Source organism: Rattus norvegicus, chromosome 10 (assembly GCF_036323735.1).
Source record: "Rattus norvegicus strain BN/NHsdMcwi chromosome 10, GRCr8, whole genome shotgun sequence".
NCBI lineage: Eukaryota > Metazoa > Chordata > Mammalia > Rodentia > Muridae > Rattus > Rattus norvegicus.
Genome location: NC_086028.1, coordinates 64882700 through 64898767, shown reverse-complemented (window position 1 = coordinate 64898767; position 16068 = coordinate 64882700). Strand labels below are relative to the sequence as shown.

General features: G+C 38.7%; 2 protein-coding genes across 5 annotated transcripts in view; both read right to left on the bottom strand.

Moving 5' to 3' along the window:
• Positions 1-16068, bottom strand: part of Faul2 (FAU ubiquitin like and ribosomal protein S30 fusion like 2) — a 733200-nt gene that overhangs the window by 457165 nt on the left and 259967 nt on the right. The gene's annotated exons all lie outside the window — the stretch shown is intronic.
• Positions 1-16068, bottom strand: part of Nf1 (neurofibromin 1) — a 233101-nt gene that overhangs the window by 138319 nt on the left and 78714 nt on the right. For all 4 annotated transcript variants that reach the window (XM_063268411.1, XM_039085200.2, XM_039085201.2 and 1 more), the window contains 5 exon segments: positions 14081-14215; positions 11076-11189; positions 5141-5220; positions 3448-3571; positions 1144-1305 (listed from right to left, as the gene is read on the bottom strand). In XM_063268411.1, coding sequence (XP_063124481.1) covers positions 1144-1305; positions 3448-3571; positions 5141-5220; positions 11076-11189; positions 14081-14215 — 615 coding nt within the window.

Sequence of the window (16068 nt, the reverse complement as noted above, 5' to 3'; positions counted from 1 at the left end):
GGTGAAGCAGGAGGATTACAGCGAATTCAAGGCTAGCCTGAACTACAAAGCAAGGCTGTGTGAATGCGTATATATATGTATGTACACATAAATAAATAAAAGCAAAGAGAAAGAAATAAATCTAAGCAACACTTATCCAAATATTAGGCAAAATAATACTGTGTTGTAATTTTAGTCAATTTGAACCTCCTTTAATTCAACTTCTACATGAATAGACTTTTTTACGTCAGAATGTCAGCCACAGTGTCAAATAACCACTTTCCTATTTACATTTTACCTACTTTAAGTCTCAAAACTCTGAAGCAACAATATTATACCACTTTCATTATTTTTATTAACTATTATTATTAATTGCTTTCTGCTCATTCGTTTTTTGGAAGACAGTCTTTTTTTTTTTTTTTTTTTGGTTCTTTTTTTCGGAGCTGGGGACCGAACCCAGGGCCTTGCGCTTCCTAGGCAAGCGCTCTACCACTGAGCTAAATCCCCAACCCCGGAAGACAGTCTTAATATGTAAACCTGCCTTCAAACCTGTCCCCTCTGGAACAGAGGGATAAAACCAACAGTTAAGGCCACTAAGAGCAACGCCTGTCCTTCCAGAGGACCTGTGTTTGCCTCCCAGCACCCACAGGGCAGCTCACAACCATCCGTGCCTCCAGTTCCATGGGATCAGAAGCCCTCTTCTGGCCTTTGTGGACACCAGGCATCCATGAGTGCAGACATACACAGGTACACAAAACACCCATACACATTTAGGAAAATTTTAAAAGCCAGGTGTGGTCGTGTAGGCAGACATCTCAATTTGAGGCCAGCCTGTGTACACAGGAAGTTCCAGGACAGCCAGAGCTACATAGTGACAACCTGTCTTTAAAACAAAACAAAACTTCTAACGTGTGACCCTCCGCAACACTGAGATTGTAGGTGTACTCCACCATGTGCTGTTATCACCACTTGAAATCTGAGAAACTGAGGCACAGAGTTGTAAAGAATTTGCCCAGGGTTCTACAGTGGGCAGCAATACAACAAAATTCTGAACAGTCTGTAACTAATGTACTAAATTGTCCATTGAAATTTACCGACATCCACTCAGAAAGATAGAGCAGAGATGATGGACGATCTAGGAAAGTTACAGCGGAAGTTACCTACCATGGAGGAATTCCCTCTTCCTTTCCGCAGAGAGGCTCCAGGAGCACAGGTACGTAGTGACTCCTCATGATCAACTGACATCTGAGTGACATTTCCACTAGCAGGCAGGTCACATCCTACTCCATAAAGGTAGAGAGAATGACAGGAACTTCTATCTGCCTGCTAGAAAGAAGAAAACTCTCCTGAAGTGATGACACCAAGAGAGGGCTTAGTGTAAGCCTACTTTCTATTTAAGGCAGCCCTGGAAAACCTTCCTCTCAGCTCCAAAGCTTTACCTGTAGAAACATTTATTAGCCCATTGTGGTAAATAAGGTTTGTGTACTGTCTTTTAAACACCTCTCAGTTGTCTACCCTCCAAACCAAGTATAATATAGATGATTAGTGAAATAAAATCTATTATAAGAAAATTGTAACACTTTATGAATCTATAGATTTCAGTTTTGCCTTGTCAGGATAATTAGAACATTACCTTTAAAATAAAGTTATATGCTGGGCACACCGCAGTCACAGCATTTGACCCCGCCCCTCATTCCCCAACCCCATTAGGTAGCTAGTAGTAGGATTACATGGTAATCCAGTGTTTCATTTTTGGGTAAATATTGTTTGAATTTGTGTGTGTGTGTGTGTGTGTGTGTGTGTGTGTGTGTGTGTGTGTGTGGTGTGTGAATATGAGAATGTATCCACACATGTAATACATGTCAGGTGACCGCCCCTATCACTTTCCTTCTATTCCTTTGAGGCAGGGTCCATCCCTGAACTTGGGTATTATTTTTCAGCTAGGTTGAAAGCCAGCAAGCTCCAAGGATCCTTAAGTATCTGCCCTCTAAAAGCTGAGATGATATTACACATAGACACCTACCTGGCTTGTTCCATGGGGCCCGGGGTCTGAATCCCAGTTCTTATGACTACTCTGAGCTATTTCTCCAGCCCTTAACAGAGTACTTTAGATTCACTACTAGACACTAACACTGACCATGTTATTAGACAGTATGCCAAAGGCCAGCACACAAAATTCTTCAGGACAAACTTAGTTCTGTGACATAAACACAAAATAAGCCAGATACAAATAACCTTACCTCTCCATCAGTACTCCTCTAAACAAAATTTTATCAAGATGCTTAGTAAGGTTTCTTATAGCTATAATTCTAGGCCTAGATAAAAATTCATTAAATCAAGTATTCTTTAAACTATGTCATAATAGAAAAACCTTGATATTGATTATAAAAATGACATGTTAAAAAATATTAGGTTCAACTTCAATATGTTTCAATAGTTCAGGCCCAAAAATTTGTATTCCAATTAAAAGAAGATTTCTGATCTTTTTTCAAAAGATGAAATCATCCCTAACTCTATACAACTGGAGTGCTCTACTATTAAGCTCCATTCTCTGGCCTTGTTTGAAACAACATCTCAGTGTATAGTCCAGGCTGGCCTGGACTCCACTATGCTGTTCAGGCTGGCCTTAAACTGAGGCTGGCCTCAACAGTCCTAAAATTAAAGGCATGTGCCACCATACCCAGCCAAGAGACAAAATCTTTATGGGAGGTATACAAATTTTACCTAGATTAAAAACCTCTGCGCTTTGGCTATTTGAAACATTATTTCCTGGATTAGCTTAGCCCTCAGAGCCAAGTCATAAGGACTTAAAAATAAAAAGAAAACACTCTGAGGCATCTGATTACAGTAGCCTCTACTCTTCATAGGCCTGACCCAGAATCCTTCTTAGGTCAACTAGAATTCATTACGATTCAGTTTATCAGCTCAAAGCCTACAATATTTAAATGTTGAACTACCAGATAATACCTTCTGTACTTCTATTTCTCTTAAGTACTTCATTGAGGGAGGAATTGAAGTAGGATATAATCTAGCTAATAAAAATTTTTTAATTTGTCCTGTGCTGGTTAGTTTTTTGTCACCTGGACACAAGCTAGAGTAATCTTAGAAAGGGAACCTTAATTAAAAAGATGCCTACTTCAGGCTGGCCTGTGGACAAGTCTGTAGGACATTTTCTTGGTTAATGATTGATGTGGGAGGGCTCAGTCCACTGTAGATAGTTGTCACCCAGTGGTCCTGGGTTGTATAATGAGCAAGCCAGAGAGAGCAAACCAGTAAGCAGTGCTCCTCCATGGCCTCTGCTTTAGTTCCTGTCTTGGCTTCCCCCAATGATGGACTGCCACCAAGACATGTAAGCCATATACACGTAACCCAAATTGCTTTTATGTGTTTATCACAGCAGTAAAATGAAAATTAACACATCTCCTTACTATCCAGATAGTTCCAATTTAAGAATGTCACTGTGCTTACCTTATTTTTAAGAAGAAATTTATTCCTGCAGATCAGAATTTCCCGTAACCACTTGAGAATTTCTGTGCTACTAAGCATTTGATGACTAGTTAATTTCTTGCAGATGTAAAAAAGCATTTGTGAACTGCAGTAACATAAAGTTCGTTGTTACAGAGTCATCAAGAATGTAATATATACTTTATATTATATATAATCATACAATACAATGACATTATTTCATAATAGGTATACATTTACAAGGCTTAGTTTTACTTCTTCACAGATTTTATCCAAGCACTAATAACAATAAATTAAAAAGAATTTTATTCTTGCAGTAGGGGTAAAAAAAAATTGTAAATTCATATACACAGCAAAGACTGCAAAGAAAGAGTAGTCTGGAACCAGTACTTAAAAACTGCTGCTTGTAGGACAAAGCCATGCCCCCAGCATCTATAAAGGAAGTTTCAATGGAACACAGCCACACCACCTCATTCCCAGTCTGTAACTGCTTTCTTGCTCCAAATGTAAAAGTGCAGAGTCACAACAGAATGGGTGAGCCAAGAAGTCTGGCCCACCTCCCACCCTTTAGAGAACAAGATTGCTAACTTGTTCACTATACTCTACAATACTATACTACTGTGCTGTCTAATAGTTTAGCTACGAGCCGTCCACATGACTACATGAGCATTTTAAGTGAAGCTTGTCCAAAATGGAATGTGCTTTCATTTGTAGTGTAGTAAGACACACTACAAATTTTGAAGACTTTATGGAAAGAAAAATATAAAATATTTCACTGACAATTCAAATTGATTATATGTTGAAATATATATAAAGTTAAATAAATGCATTTAAAAGTTTTCTTTTATAATGTGTGAAATTAAAAGTTAATTACATATGTTGCCAATGACTGTGCCATTATTAGAGTTTAGCTACTTGAACTCCACACGACCCAATACATCCATGTCTACGATTAGACAATGACAGAGCTATTTATAGATTTCCATCTTCCTAATGTGGTTTCCTCATGCTCATTAAAAGAAAGCCATCTATTCAGCTTCAGAAATATACCGTGAAATCCTACATATGTTTTCTTATACATATATGCCTGTTTTTAACTAATTCGCCAAAAGCACTAGTATATACAGAAGACTGAAAAAATATCATAGCTCCCCCCACCTTTCAATGCACATCATATACTGTACTACTGAGCTATGTGCCTAGTTTAAAAATGCAAAGCTGCAAAATGTTAATACTTTTAGTCCTATAACTGAAAAAAATCTATTAAAAACACAATTGTATCCAGGCATGATAGAACATACCTTTAGACCCAGCACTCCAGAGGCAGAGGCAGGTGAATTTCTATGACTTTAAGGCCAGTCTGGTTTAAATAGTAAGTTCCAGGCTAGCCAAGGCTACATAGTCAGACCCTGTCTCAAAACAACAAACACAATTGTAACTGCTTAGAACTACACCATAGAGGATATTACATGAAGTAGAACTTGTAACCAGGTAATAAAGATTAACACTATTTTAAAACTTTTGTTTTGCATGTATGTGGTATTTCTGAGAGTTAAATGTTCTAATATTTTCAATTCAAATAAAATATAAAATTATAAAGTATCTACAGTTATAACAATAAATATGACGATGAACTAAATATTATAAAGCTAATACTTAAAGACAATACAAAATTAAAATTTGAAAGTGCATATACCTAATTTCCCAAAACGTTTCTACAGGAGCATCAGGATTCCACAGATCAATGCTGTCTAACTGATGAAGAACCAACAAAGCCTAAAGTTGAAAAAAGAGAGGACGCTGAAAATTCTTTAGAAAAAAGAACACTGGAGTACTTGTTTCGCAAATGCCAACAAACTTAGCTGTGTCTGAGTCTTAAGAACAGGGAAAACCGTGGTTTTGACAGCCAATCAGAACTGCCACCTTTACCCTAAGTGTCATACACATTAAGTTGTGAACTAATTCAGAACGATATACATACACCAAGCTGCTTTAAGAAATAAACAAGATTTCAAGAATTAATAACTCTAGAACAAAATGTTCTCCCCTAAAATTAACACAGAGCAAAATTAACCCACGCGATGAAACATGGTAAAAATTAACTTCCTTGTTACATAAACTTTTTAGACAGAAAAGTTATTTTCTAAAGTTGACAGAGGGGCAAAACAAAGTAAACTTTGTATCTAGTAACTCAATTTAAATAAGTAACTACCATATAAATATGCTGTTTTATACATTAAAACTATCAAAGGTTATTAAAGCAAAGACTCTCCTGCTCAACCTAGACTGCAGTTCCACATTTCCCCACCCCCTAGCAAATTCTATTGTGCTCTGCACATTCAGTCCATGGTAAATATGTATATAGGATTTTTAGGCACCTGTTATTGAAATACCAATGAACTGTTACTTGAAACAAATAAGTAATTTATAGTTTCCATTTTAAAAGCACAGCACAAAGTGAAATTCAGTTTGCCATTATTGTACAGACACTTGATACAACTACTGGTACTCTAGGATTGTCTATTGTTTTTCATACAGTGGCACCCATTGGGTTGGGAATTTAAAGCATTTGCTTTCTCTTATTCCATTTAAACTTTGCAGACAAACACGTGTGACAAGATAAAGAGATAACATCAGTGAGGCACAGTCTTTATGGCCTGTGCTGCTTCCAGGGTTCCAGCCCTATCATAGGAACTTGGGGAAAGTGTTTGATGTAGAAAAAAAGAACCTAAGGCATACCAAGGTTTTCTTTTGGAAGGTGTTAAACTGCCAAAGCCTATCTGTGTTTTTGAAAGACTTCAAAATATGCATACGGTGAAAGAAGAGAAGGCAGTATTTTGATAGAGTACAAAGGACAAAGGCTGAGTCCCAAATCCCAACTTTATGCCTGTCATTTACAAATAGTTTGGCATTTGGTAAGACTGAGATATTTTAGGGTTTTTTAGGTGACACATTCTCTGTTTAATAGTTTTTTGTATAATCTGAATAAAAATGTACTAGCTTTTTTCATTTCAATGAGTTTATATTGCTTTCCATGTCCCCTTCTGCTTTAATCTTCCATGCTGCCATGTGTCATTTGACAGAGACATGCCCTGAGAAGCACCTCAACGTTGGGTGACTATATCATCATGCCAGTATCAGAGAATACATTGACAATAAAGAGATGATACAATTTGCTGGAAAACACTTTACTTCATGTTTTGTTGATGATACATATTGCTACAAATTGTGTGACTGACCTGCTTCAGCAACGCTCCAAACACATTCTACCCATCTCCTACGTCCTAAGTACTCTCAAATTCTGCTGAATGGCTCACATAGGTTTCAGCATATGTTTAATAGCATGCCAAGTTGAAATACCACTCTCTTAAATAGAAACCCATTCTCTTACTATGAATAATTAAAAGTCCTCCAGATACGCTATTAGAGGAAAATGCATGTACTTACTCAGACCTCACCTCCCAGGAACCGGCTCTGACTGCCGGCACCAGACTGCTGCTTGAAAAGCTTTACGTGAAGGAGTGACGGACGCACTCTGCCGTTGCTTATTTTCACTCACAGCGTGCCAGTGAGAGTCACCCAGCTTTTGCACTCATCAGTAATTCATTTTGATTTAGTTTACTGTTAGACGGGGTCTCTCTATGCAGCTCTGACTGTCCTGGAACTCTCTGTAAACCATGCTGTTCTGAATTTTTTGGTTATCGCTTTTGTTGTTACTGTTGTTGTCTTACAATTTCTTGAATTCATTCAAGAAAAAAAATGAAAACTCTGTTCACAACTTAGATTTCTATATTAGGGAACTAAAGGCTATCAATTTTTCTTTTCTTCTTCTTCATCACCTTCATCATTTTGGTGACAGGGTCTTACTCTTTAGCACTGGGTGGCCTGGAACTCTCCATGTAGATCAGGCTGGCCAGGAACTCACAACCATACTCCTGTCTCTTGTCTCCCAAGAGTTGGGATTAACGGAGCATGCCACCAATCCATTCCCTTTTACTTTCATTACTGCATAGAATTCAGTTAAATCAGTAGAACAGGAATGTCTACTCTGCTGACATATCTGAATGGCTGCTACTCGGTTGCACTGCTGACCACTGTGTGTGCTTTGTGAGTGGCATGTGCACTTCTGTTGGCTCTGTGACCAGGAGTAAACTTCAGCATTTATGTTTAGCTCTGATATTATAAATAACATTTAAGGGTAGTTATATCAAATTATACTCAGTAGTATGCAAACAAAAACATAGTATCCACATTTTAAAATTTATAAACTTTTATCTTACTGAATTCTATCTTAATCCTTCTAAGGCAATAAAATAATACTTCAATACTTTGATACTTTTAAGTCTTCCCCTATGCTCAATATTTTCTAGGTATTCTTGAAAAAAAAAAGTACTGTATGCATTCAGTGTAGTATTCTAATGAATGACAAGGACCCCACGCTATCCTTACCCTACTGGAAGTTAGGAAAGTACTCAATGACTCTGCATTGTAAACAGCTTCTTTCTTTACAGGGTTTTTCATATTTTGTTTTATATATTCTGAAGTTTTACTAACCTGATGCAGTTTTACTTCCTAGACAAACTGAACCTTTGCAACAAGATCTTCATATCTCTCTCTCTCTCTCTCTCTCTCTCTCTCTCTCTCTCTCTCTCTCTCCAATGAATCTGGGGCTAGAGAGACAGCTCAGCAGCTAAGTGCATTTGCGGCTCTTTCAGAAGACTTGAATTTGTTCCATCTGTCTCAGCCAGTGGACAGCCACCTGTATGCAACCCACATCCTTGTGCGTACACACACACACACACACACACACACACACACACACACACACACACACACACACCCTTACACATAAGTAAAACACCCTCACTTTCTATGTACTACAGTACACTTATCCACACTTGTACTGTCTTCCAGTGTGCTTACATCTATGCCATGTCTCTTGTGGGACCACACAGCAAGATTTTTGCCTCAGTTAGAACTTACTCAAGAGAAAGAAAAGATCTGTTCATATTACGTGTGTGTGTGTGTGTGTGTGTGTGTGTGTGTGTGTGTGTGTGAGAGAGAGAGAGAGAGAGAGAGAGAGAGAGAGAATATCTAGAGGCTAGCTTTTTTCCATCATCATCATCAAAATCATTTTTAGTAACAGATTCTTACTCTGTAGCAGGCTAGCCTGGAACTCACCATATAGACTAGTCTGGCCTCAAACCTACAGCTGCCTCTGCTTCCTGAATGCTGGGAATGAAGGCATACACCACCATACCCACCCAGCAAAAGCTGTATTTCTAAATAGCCAAAAGCAAAACCACAAATGCTCATCAACAGATAAATGAGTAAACGAGCTATGCTATATTCCTATAATAGGACTAAATAGAGTAAAACAAGATGAATCTTGAAAACAATCAACCACTAACACAGTACAACTACAGCAATTATGCCAAACTAAAAATAAAAACTTATTTCATTTATCTAAAATACAAACTAATCTACATTAACAAAGCAAATCAATTATTACAAAGGAGCCCAGGGGAAGACATGGGATTAAAAAGGGATGGGGACTGCAAAGGGATACAAGGCTGACATTCAGTAGTAATGCCTGCTGTCTACCAATGAACCCATTAATGAACGAGCCAATGGAATATCCATCAATAACTAGGAAAAGGGAAATAACATGTGCGACAACACACATGTCAAAAAAATTCCTAATTTAAGGGGGTACACAAAGTAAGATCACGTTGATGAGTTCTATTTAGGAACTACAAACTTGTAAAACTAACCACATTTGCAAAATCAGACTATTAAGTTTGTAGAACAAGGGTTGGAGTATTAACTGCAGAAAGGAAACTTTCTGGGCTGAATATATTCTAAATCTTAAATTACTTGTATATGTTAATTATAAAATGATAAATTCCGTTTAAAGGTGTACATTTAGGTTGTCAGTACAAAAATAACACTTACAAGTAAACTCGGAGGAGGTTCAGTAACCAGTCCATTGGGATCCATCTCAAGGGGAGGCTCCAAAGCCTGACACTATTACTGATGCTATGATGTGCTTACAGATAAAAGCCTGGCCTAGCATGGCTGCCCTCTGAGAGGCCGAACAAGCAGCTGACAGAGATAGAAGCAGACACTTATATCCAACCAATAGACTGGCCAGGGACCCCTGTGGTTGAATTGGGAAAGGGTTAGAAGAAGGTGAGGAAGAGGGTGACCCCATAGGAAGACCAGCAGTCTCTACTAACCAGGACCCCTGAGATTTCTCAGACACAGAACCACCTACCAGGCAGCATACACCAGCTGGTCCTAGGCCCCTGACACATATACAGCAGAGGATGGCCTGGTCTGGCCTCAGTGAAAAAAAAACACATCTAACCCTCGAGAGACTTGGAGTGGAAAGGGGTGTTGGTAGGAACATCATATTGGAGACAGAGGTAGGTGTGGGAGGAGGAACTGAGAACAGACCAGGAGGGTGATGATGACTGGACTATAAAACACAGATTAAAGATGATTTTAACAAACAGTAAACTCTAAGCTGATGAGCTGGCTCAGGGAGCAAAGGTGTCTGTTGTCAGTAGAAGCCTGACAACCTGAGTTTGAGCCCTGGGACCAAAAGGTGGAAAGAAAGAACCAACTCCTACAAGTTATCCTCTGACCTCTTCATACATGCTGTGGTATGCACACATCCTCCCACACAATAAGTAAGTAAATGTAGATTTTTGTAGTTTTGAGATAGGGTCTTTCTATGTAGCCTTGGCTGAAATCAGACTGCCTCTGAGATCCACCTGCCTCTGTGTCCCGAGGGCTGGAATTAAGGGCATGCACCCCAACTACCCAGCTACAAATGTCGTTTTGTAAAAAGTCAACTTTGTTAACACAGTGCATTGACTCTAATTTAAAAACAGGCTATAACAAGTGTCATCAACAGTAGAGAAATACCAAAAACCAATACACGGTTAGTGGAAGTAGTAAATGATACAGTAGCTTTAGTAGCAGTATTTGTGGCAGTCCTCCACTGAATATCCACCCTCCAGTCCCTGCGGCTCAGCTACGGAAGCCTGAAAACCTGACTTCAATCCTCAGAACCCACGAAAGGTGGACAGAGAAGACAAACCCCACATATGCCACAGTGAGTGCATACACAGCCTAACCCCATTATGCAAACACAATAATAGCTGAAGGAATAAACTAAAACTTCCAAAACTTTTTACAACGTGTAATCCAAATACAACAGGACTTGTGGCACATAACTATAATTCCAGCCAGTACAATGGCTGAAGGAGGAATATTGTTTTAGGATTTAGAATAGAATAAAAATCTTATCTCAAAACAAAGGAATTTGTAGGGGCTGATGAGATGATTATAGCTGTTGAAGGTATTTGCCATCCAAGGCCAGAAACCTGAGTTTTGTCTGACTTCAACGTACCTGAGTGCGCGCGCTCATGCACGTGCACACACACACACACACACACACACACACACACACACACACACACACTTTAAAATTTTTAAAATATATTTGTAAAAGCAAGCTCATAGAAAGAGTCAAATAATTTTTTTAAAAATTAAGTTCTTAGAAAAAGAACAGAGACAGTTACAATCTTTCTTTCAAGAGCCCAGAATTCACTTCCCTTTACCTCCATAGCCTCCTGAGCGACCTCTGGCATGTGTGACTGAGGAACCAGCTGTACGAGCCCTGTAATCAGTTCTGCTGTACTACCTTGAGTTTCAGGGCCCTGTTTTCTTGGATTCTGCAAAAGAAAAGCAAACTTAGTTTTATTTTTGTTAAATGCATTAGTTCTATGCATGTGTGCATGTCTGTGTATACAGAACGTGTGCTCAGGCAGCCACGGAGGCAGGAGAGTGTGCTGGACTCTTTGGAGCTGGAACTAGTCAACAGCGAGCTGCCTGTGTGGGTTCTGGGAACCAAAATCGGGAACTCTGAAAAAGCAGGAAGTACTTAAGCACTGAGCCATCTCTCTAGCCCCTTCAAACTTTAAATTTGGGGTTTTTGTTTTTGTTCTTTGAGACAGAGTTTCTCTGCACAGCCCACACTATCCTGAAACTCAAACTTTAGACCAGGCTGGCCATGAACTCAGAGATTCACTTACCTGTTAGTCATGAGCAACTTTAGCTAAAAGATACGAAGTTGGACCAGGCAGGACAAGTGTTAGCATTTTGTTTAAGCTCCACCCCACAGTTACCTGGCAACAGCCAGGTGTGCCTGACTATAAAAGGGGCTGCTTGACCCCCTCCTCTCCCTCTTGCTCTCCCCATTCCCTTTCCCCCTCTCTCCACATGCTCATAGATGGTCTTGACTTCTCTTCTCTTCTTTCCTCTTCTCTCATCCCCTCTCCTCCCTTGCCCTTCCCTCCCCCTGCCATTCTTTGCCTCTACTACCCTCTCAACTCCCCTCCCCATGCACTAAATAATATACTATGCCTTCATGTGGCTGGTCTGCACCGAGAAGGGATACCTCAGCATGGGCCCGCTGGGGCACCCGCTTCTCCCATACCTGTTCTCCTTTTTATCTTTTTATAAACACATCAACAAGACTCTTTAAAGAGGACACTAACGTAATGAAGAGAAATGACTGGGGAATGTAAGAAATGATAGCCCTTACTTAGGAAGCTGGGAAACCATGGAGTGACAGGAACAAAGTCACAGAACAAAACTCCTCCAACAAGATGGCATGACTGAGGTCATCTTTACCTTTCTCCTATTAACTAAGGTTTAGAACTTATGTGTAAAATACTGTTTTACTGTCCTGCGGTTACTGAGGAAAGCCACTTAACCACTAGATGGCAGCAAAGAAAGCAACCTCCATGGAGCGAGGCAGCTGGCCTAGGTAGTGACAATCAGCCTATCAAAGGAACTCCCAACTCCCCCAGACACAAAACAAAAGCCCCACAAAGACAGGGGTACGCCAGGGGTGGAGCCTCTGCTGGCCTTAGGAGACCACCTGACTCTAGTTCAATCCTCAACATCACCAAGGAAATAAAAAGGACTCCACAACTCCTGGAAAATAGCAAAGTATACTTAAAATGATTTTCTCTCAAACAATTCAACCCTGCTTCTTCAACAATAACAACTTACCATGAGATACACTGTCCACCCTGTCCACTGGTGAACATAAACCACAGCCTACAGCCTTGTACATAGAGGAGCCTGAGCTATGTGGCAAGCACAGTGCGTGTCACCACAGTTCATACCACACGCCAGAGAAACCAAGAGAAAAAAGTGTTATTTTCAGAGTCTACTGACAAATTCTAGAGAATTTTTCCAATCTAAGGATTTAACTATTTATTCTACTTAACTTTGAAATTTGGGTGGGCTTTTCAAAAACACAGAAAGGTCTTCTTTTGGGGTAACCCATTCTTTGGGAACTTCATCCATTCTGGCTCTATTATCTCTCATTATCAGAAAAATCACTCATGTGTAAATATTTTTTAAATTCTGCAGTGGAGGCATGATAGCTCATTCCTGTAATTCTGGTCCTCAAGAGCATCTAGTCTAAAGTCAGCCTGGGATGTGCAACAAAACAGTGTGGCCTACATAGCAGATTCAATGCCAATCTACTATACACACAGCCAGGACTCTGTCTCAAAAACCAAACAAAACACATGTGTGCACGTGGATGTGCGCAAACACACACACACACATACACACACACACACACACACACACACACACACACGTGGGGTTCACAGAATTCTTGAAACCACAGCCAATTAGTTATGAATGCCTTCACTTTGATAACTTGAAGAGCACCTGTACAGCATAGGCCTGACACTGAGGAAAGCAGTAGAAATGTCATCTGGCGTGGTCTCCAAGGACTAGAGCATGGGAAACGTTGAACATGTCATCCTGTGAACAATTCAAGCTGTTCTACTTGGACAGTAATAATGCTAATGCTAACTGTATCTTATTAACAATATCAGTACCTGATTTTATTGCTTATTATATGCTAGGAATTGCTCCTAAAACCCTTACACATATTTTGGTCTTAACGGTCTCTGCGGAAGGAACAGTATTACTGCCGACTTTCAGATGAGAAACCTAAGGTGAAACAAATCGGTCCTTCCCCAGAGCCTGTGCTTTTACTCCTCATGTACGTCCACTTGGTTACACTGTTTACATTAGTTCTTAATTACTCTGCTTACAAAAGTCATGTTCTCAGGAATAGAATACCATTTGCAGCAATAAAAAGCAGAGTTATGGCAATAATTGGATACTAACTGCTCTCATTTCAACTTTCTCTTCTAATACGGTTACAGGCAGAGCCAATGATAATAGAAGGCTGATCAAAGGAACACAGGGAGCTAGTTACAAAAGCTAACTTACTCAGCAACAGCAAAAGGAACGAGCAGTCCAGATGCTGAGCACACGGCTTCTACAGCCGTTTGTCCCACATGACCCCAGAACTCTGTGATTACACTGCAGAACGAGGGCAAGTGACGCTACTGAAGACAGCTCAAGGAGAAGGAAAAGGTCAGAAAATGTGATCTAATTATATTAGAATTCTCTGGAATTGGCTTTCTTAGCAATACTTAGAGGTTACTCATAATTTAAAAGGATTTTGGCCTTTCAGTTCAAATAAATTAGTGGAATAATTTCAAAGCATTTCATTAAAAATACTTACACAAAGCAAAAGCTTTGGGTCTGCATGAATCAGTTTCACCATAGACAAAAGAAGATACTTGTAGCTCCTTGCCTCTAGGTCCGTAGGCTTTTCTTTAAACTTAAGGCTTGTTACCTTTTCCTTAAAGGTAAGACTCTAATAACAAAGCAAAAACATGCATCCACTTAGTAAGAATCAGATATCAGATTCAGAATAATAGCTATACTTTATAAAAGAAATTATTTAAAATGCTTTGAAAACACACATTTCACACCACCAAATGTACGATACTGGTAGAAGCATAAGCTAATAAGCATACATTTAACACTGCATTTATATTATGTTTTTATAGCATTTATATTATTCTTATATAACAATCTAGTAATATTTAATAATAATCTAAAACACTAGAGGTATAATATCAAGTTAACTCCTGGGTTCAAAAAGTGATTCTCAAGTATGAAAATACTAAGGAAAAATACTGTATCTATATCATACACACATATACATACTAGAGAATTCAAACTAGCAAATAGTTATGCCACATGTACAGATAAAATACACTACGGACTGCAACCCTATCAACTGTAAGATGCCCCTTGGCTGTCCTAAGAGAAATGGAAAACCACTGTGAATCCTAGATATACACAGAAGGAAACAAACATCACTGTCAGACAGAAGTAAAAGTATGTTCTTTAGAACTCATGAAACATTCTCTGTAGGCAACTTTTCTATTTATGGCTTTAGTTATGAACTTGCTTTTTCATTTTGACAGCATTTCCTCCTTTAAGTTATAGGATGCCCGCATTTATCTTTTTGCATAAAAATTTTCATAAAACAGAACACTGGTGGAAATGTAGTTCAATCACAGAGATATTATGGTTGATTAAAATGATTAATTCTGGATGTTAGTCAATTTAAAAAAAAAATCTAACAACTGCATTCTGGATTTACTGTCACACTGTCACTCTACCTTCTCTCCAGTCTCATAAAATAAATCTCCTTTAACCAACAGACACATTCACGCACACGCACACAAATCTACTTTGACCTGGATGCCTATAGTGAGTACATATAAAGATACAGGGAGAGCAGACTATGAAGCCTTTATTCAACCATGGCAAACGTCTCTGTAGATCGGCCATTTTCCTTTACAGTTAACAACTGAAGATGAATACATCACAGGACACGCACAGTTCTCAATTTTTAAGCACTTAAGAAATGAAATATCCAAACTCTCTAACATGAAAGGAAATGTTTATCAGATGCATTTAATAAGTTCTGTGGGATGTGTGCTCTGGAGATATGTGTGTGTGCTTGCACATGTGTGTATGTTTCAAAGTCTAATAGGAAATCAAGGTAAAGCCTTCACAGAACAAACTCACTATGATGTAACTGAGTGTGATGAGCACGGCACAAGAACCACACAGTCAGACGATAACCAGTACTTAAACGTTTTCTCTGATTTAGTAATCACTTTTAAAGTAATTTTTGGTTTAATGCCAGGTGCTAACATGTAAATTTTGTTCTGTAGTATAACTGACTAATAGGAAATCTAAGACTTGAGAAATTCCAAATACCTCTTATAATTTAATGGTCATCAGTATATATATTTTAAAAAAAGACTTCATTTACCATCTAATCTTCTGTATTGCAAATATTAGTAGGATCTAAATGGACACATGTGCTCTGGCTAAAGACAGTCAGCTATACAAGGCAAGAAATTCCCAGGCCAAAGTCTCAGGTTGTTATTAGGAACCAAAACCATCTGCCAACTTGAGACTTTGGAGCTGACTTTACAGACTGGTAAGAAACATCTATGCCAAGATATCATCTAAGACAAAAATTTTAAACTTCACATTTTAATTTTATTAAAGCACATTTCTTGTTTTAAAATATAAATTATTACTCAGACAAATGTTTCAAAGAGATAAAAATACTACTAAAGTGCCAAAAAGAAAAAAGAAAAGGAGAAAGAAATATGGGTACAATAGTCATATGAAAGCAGC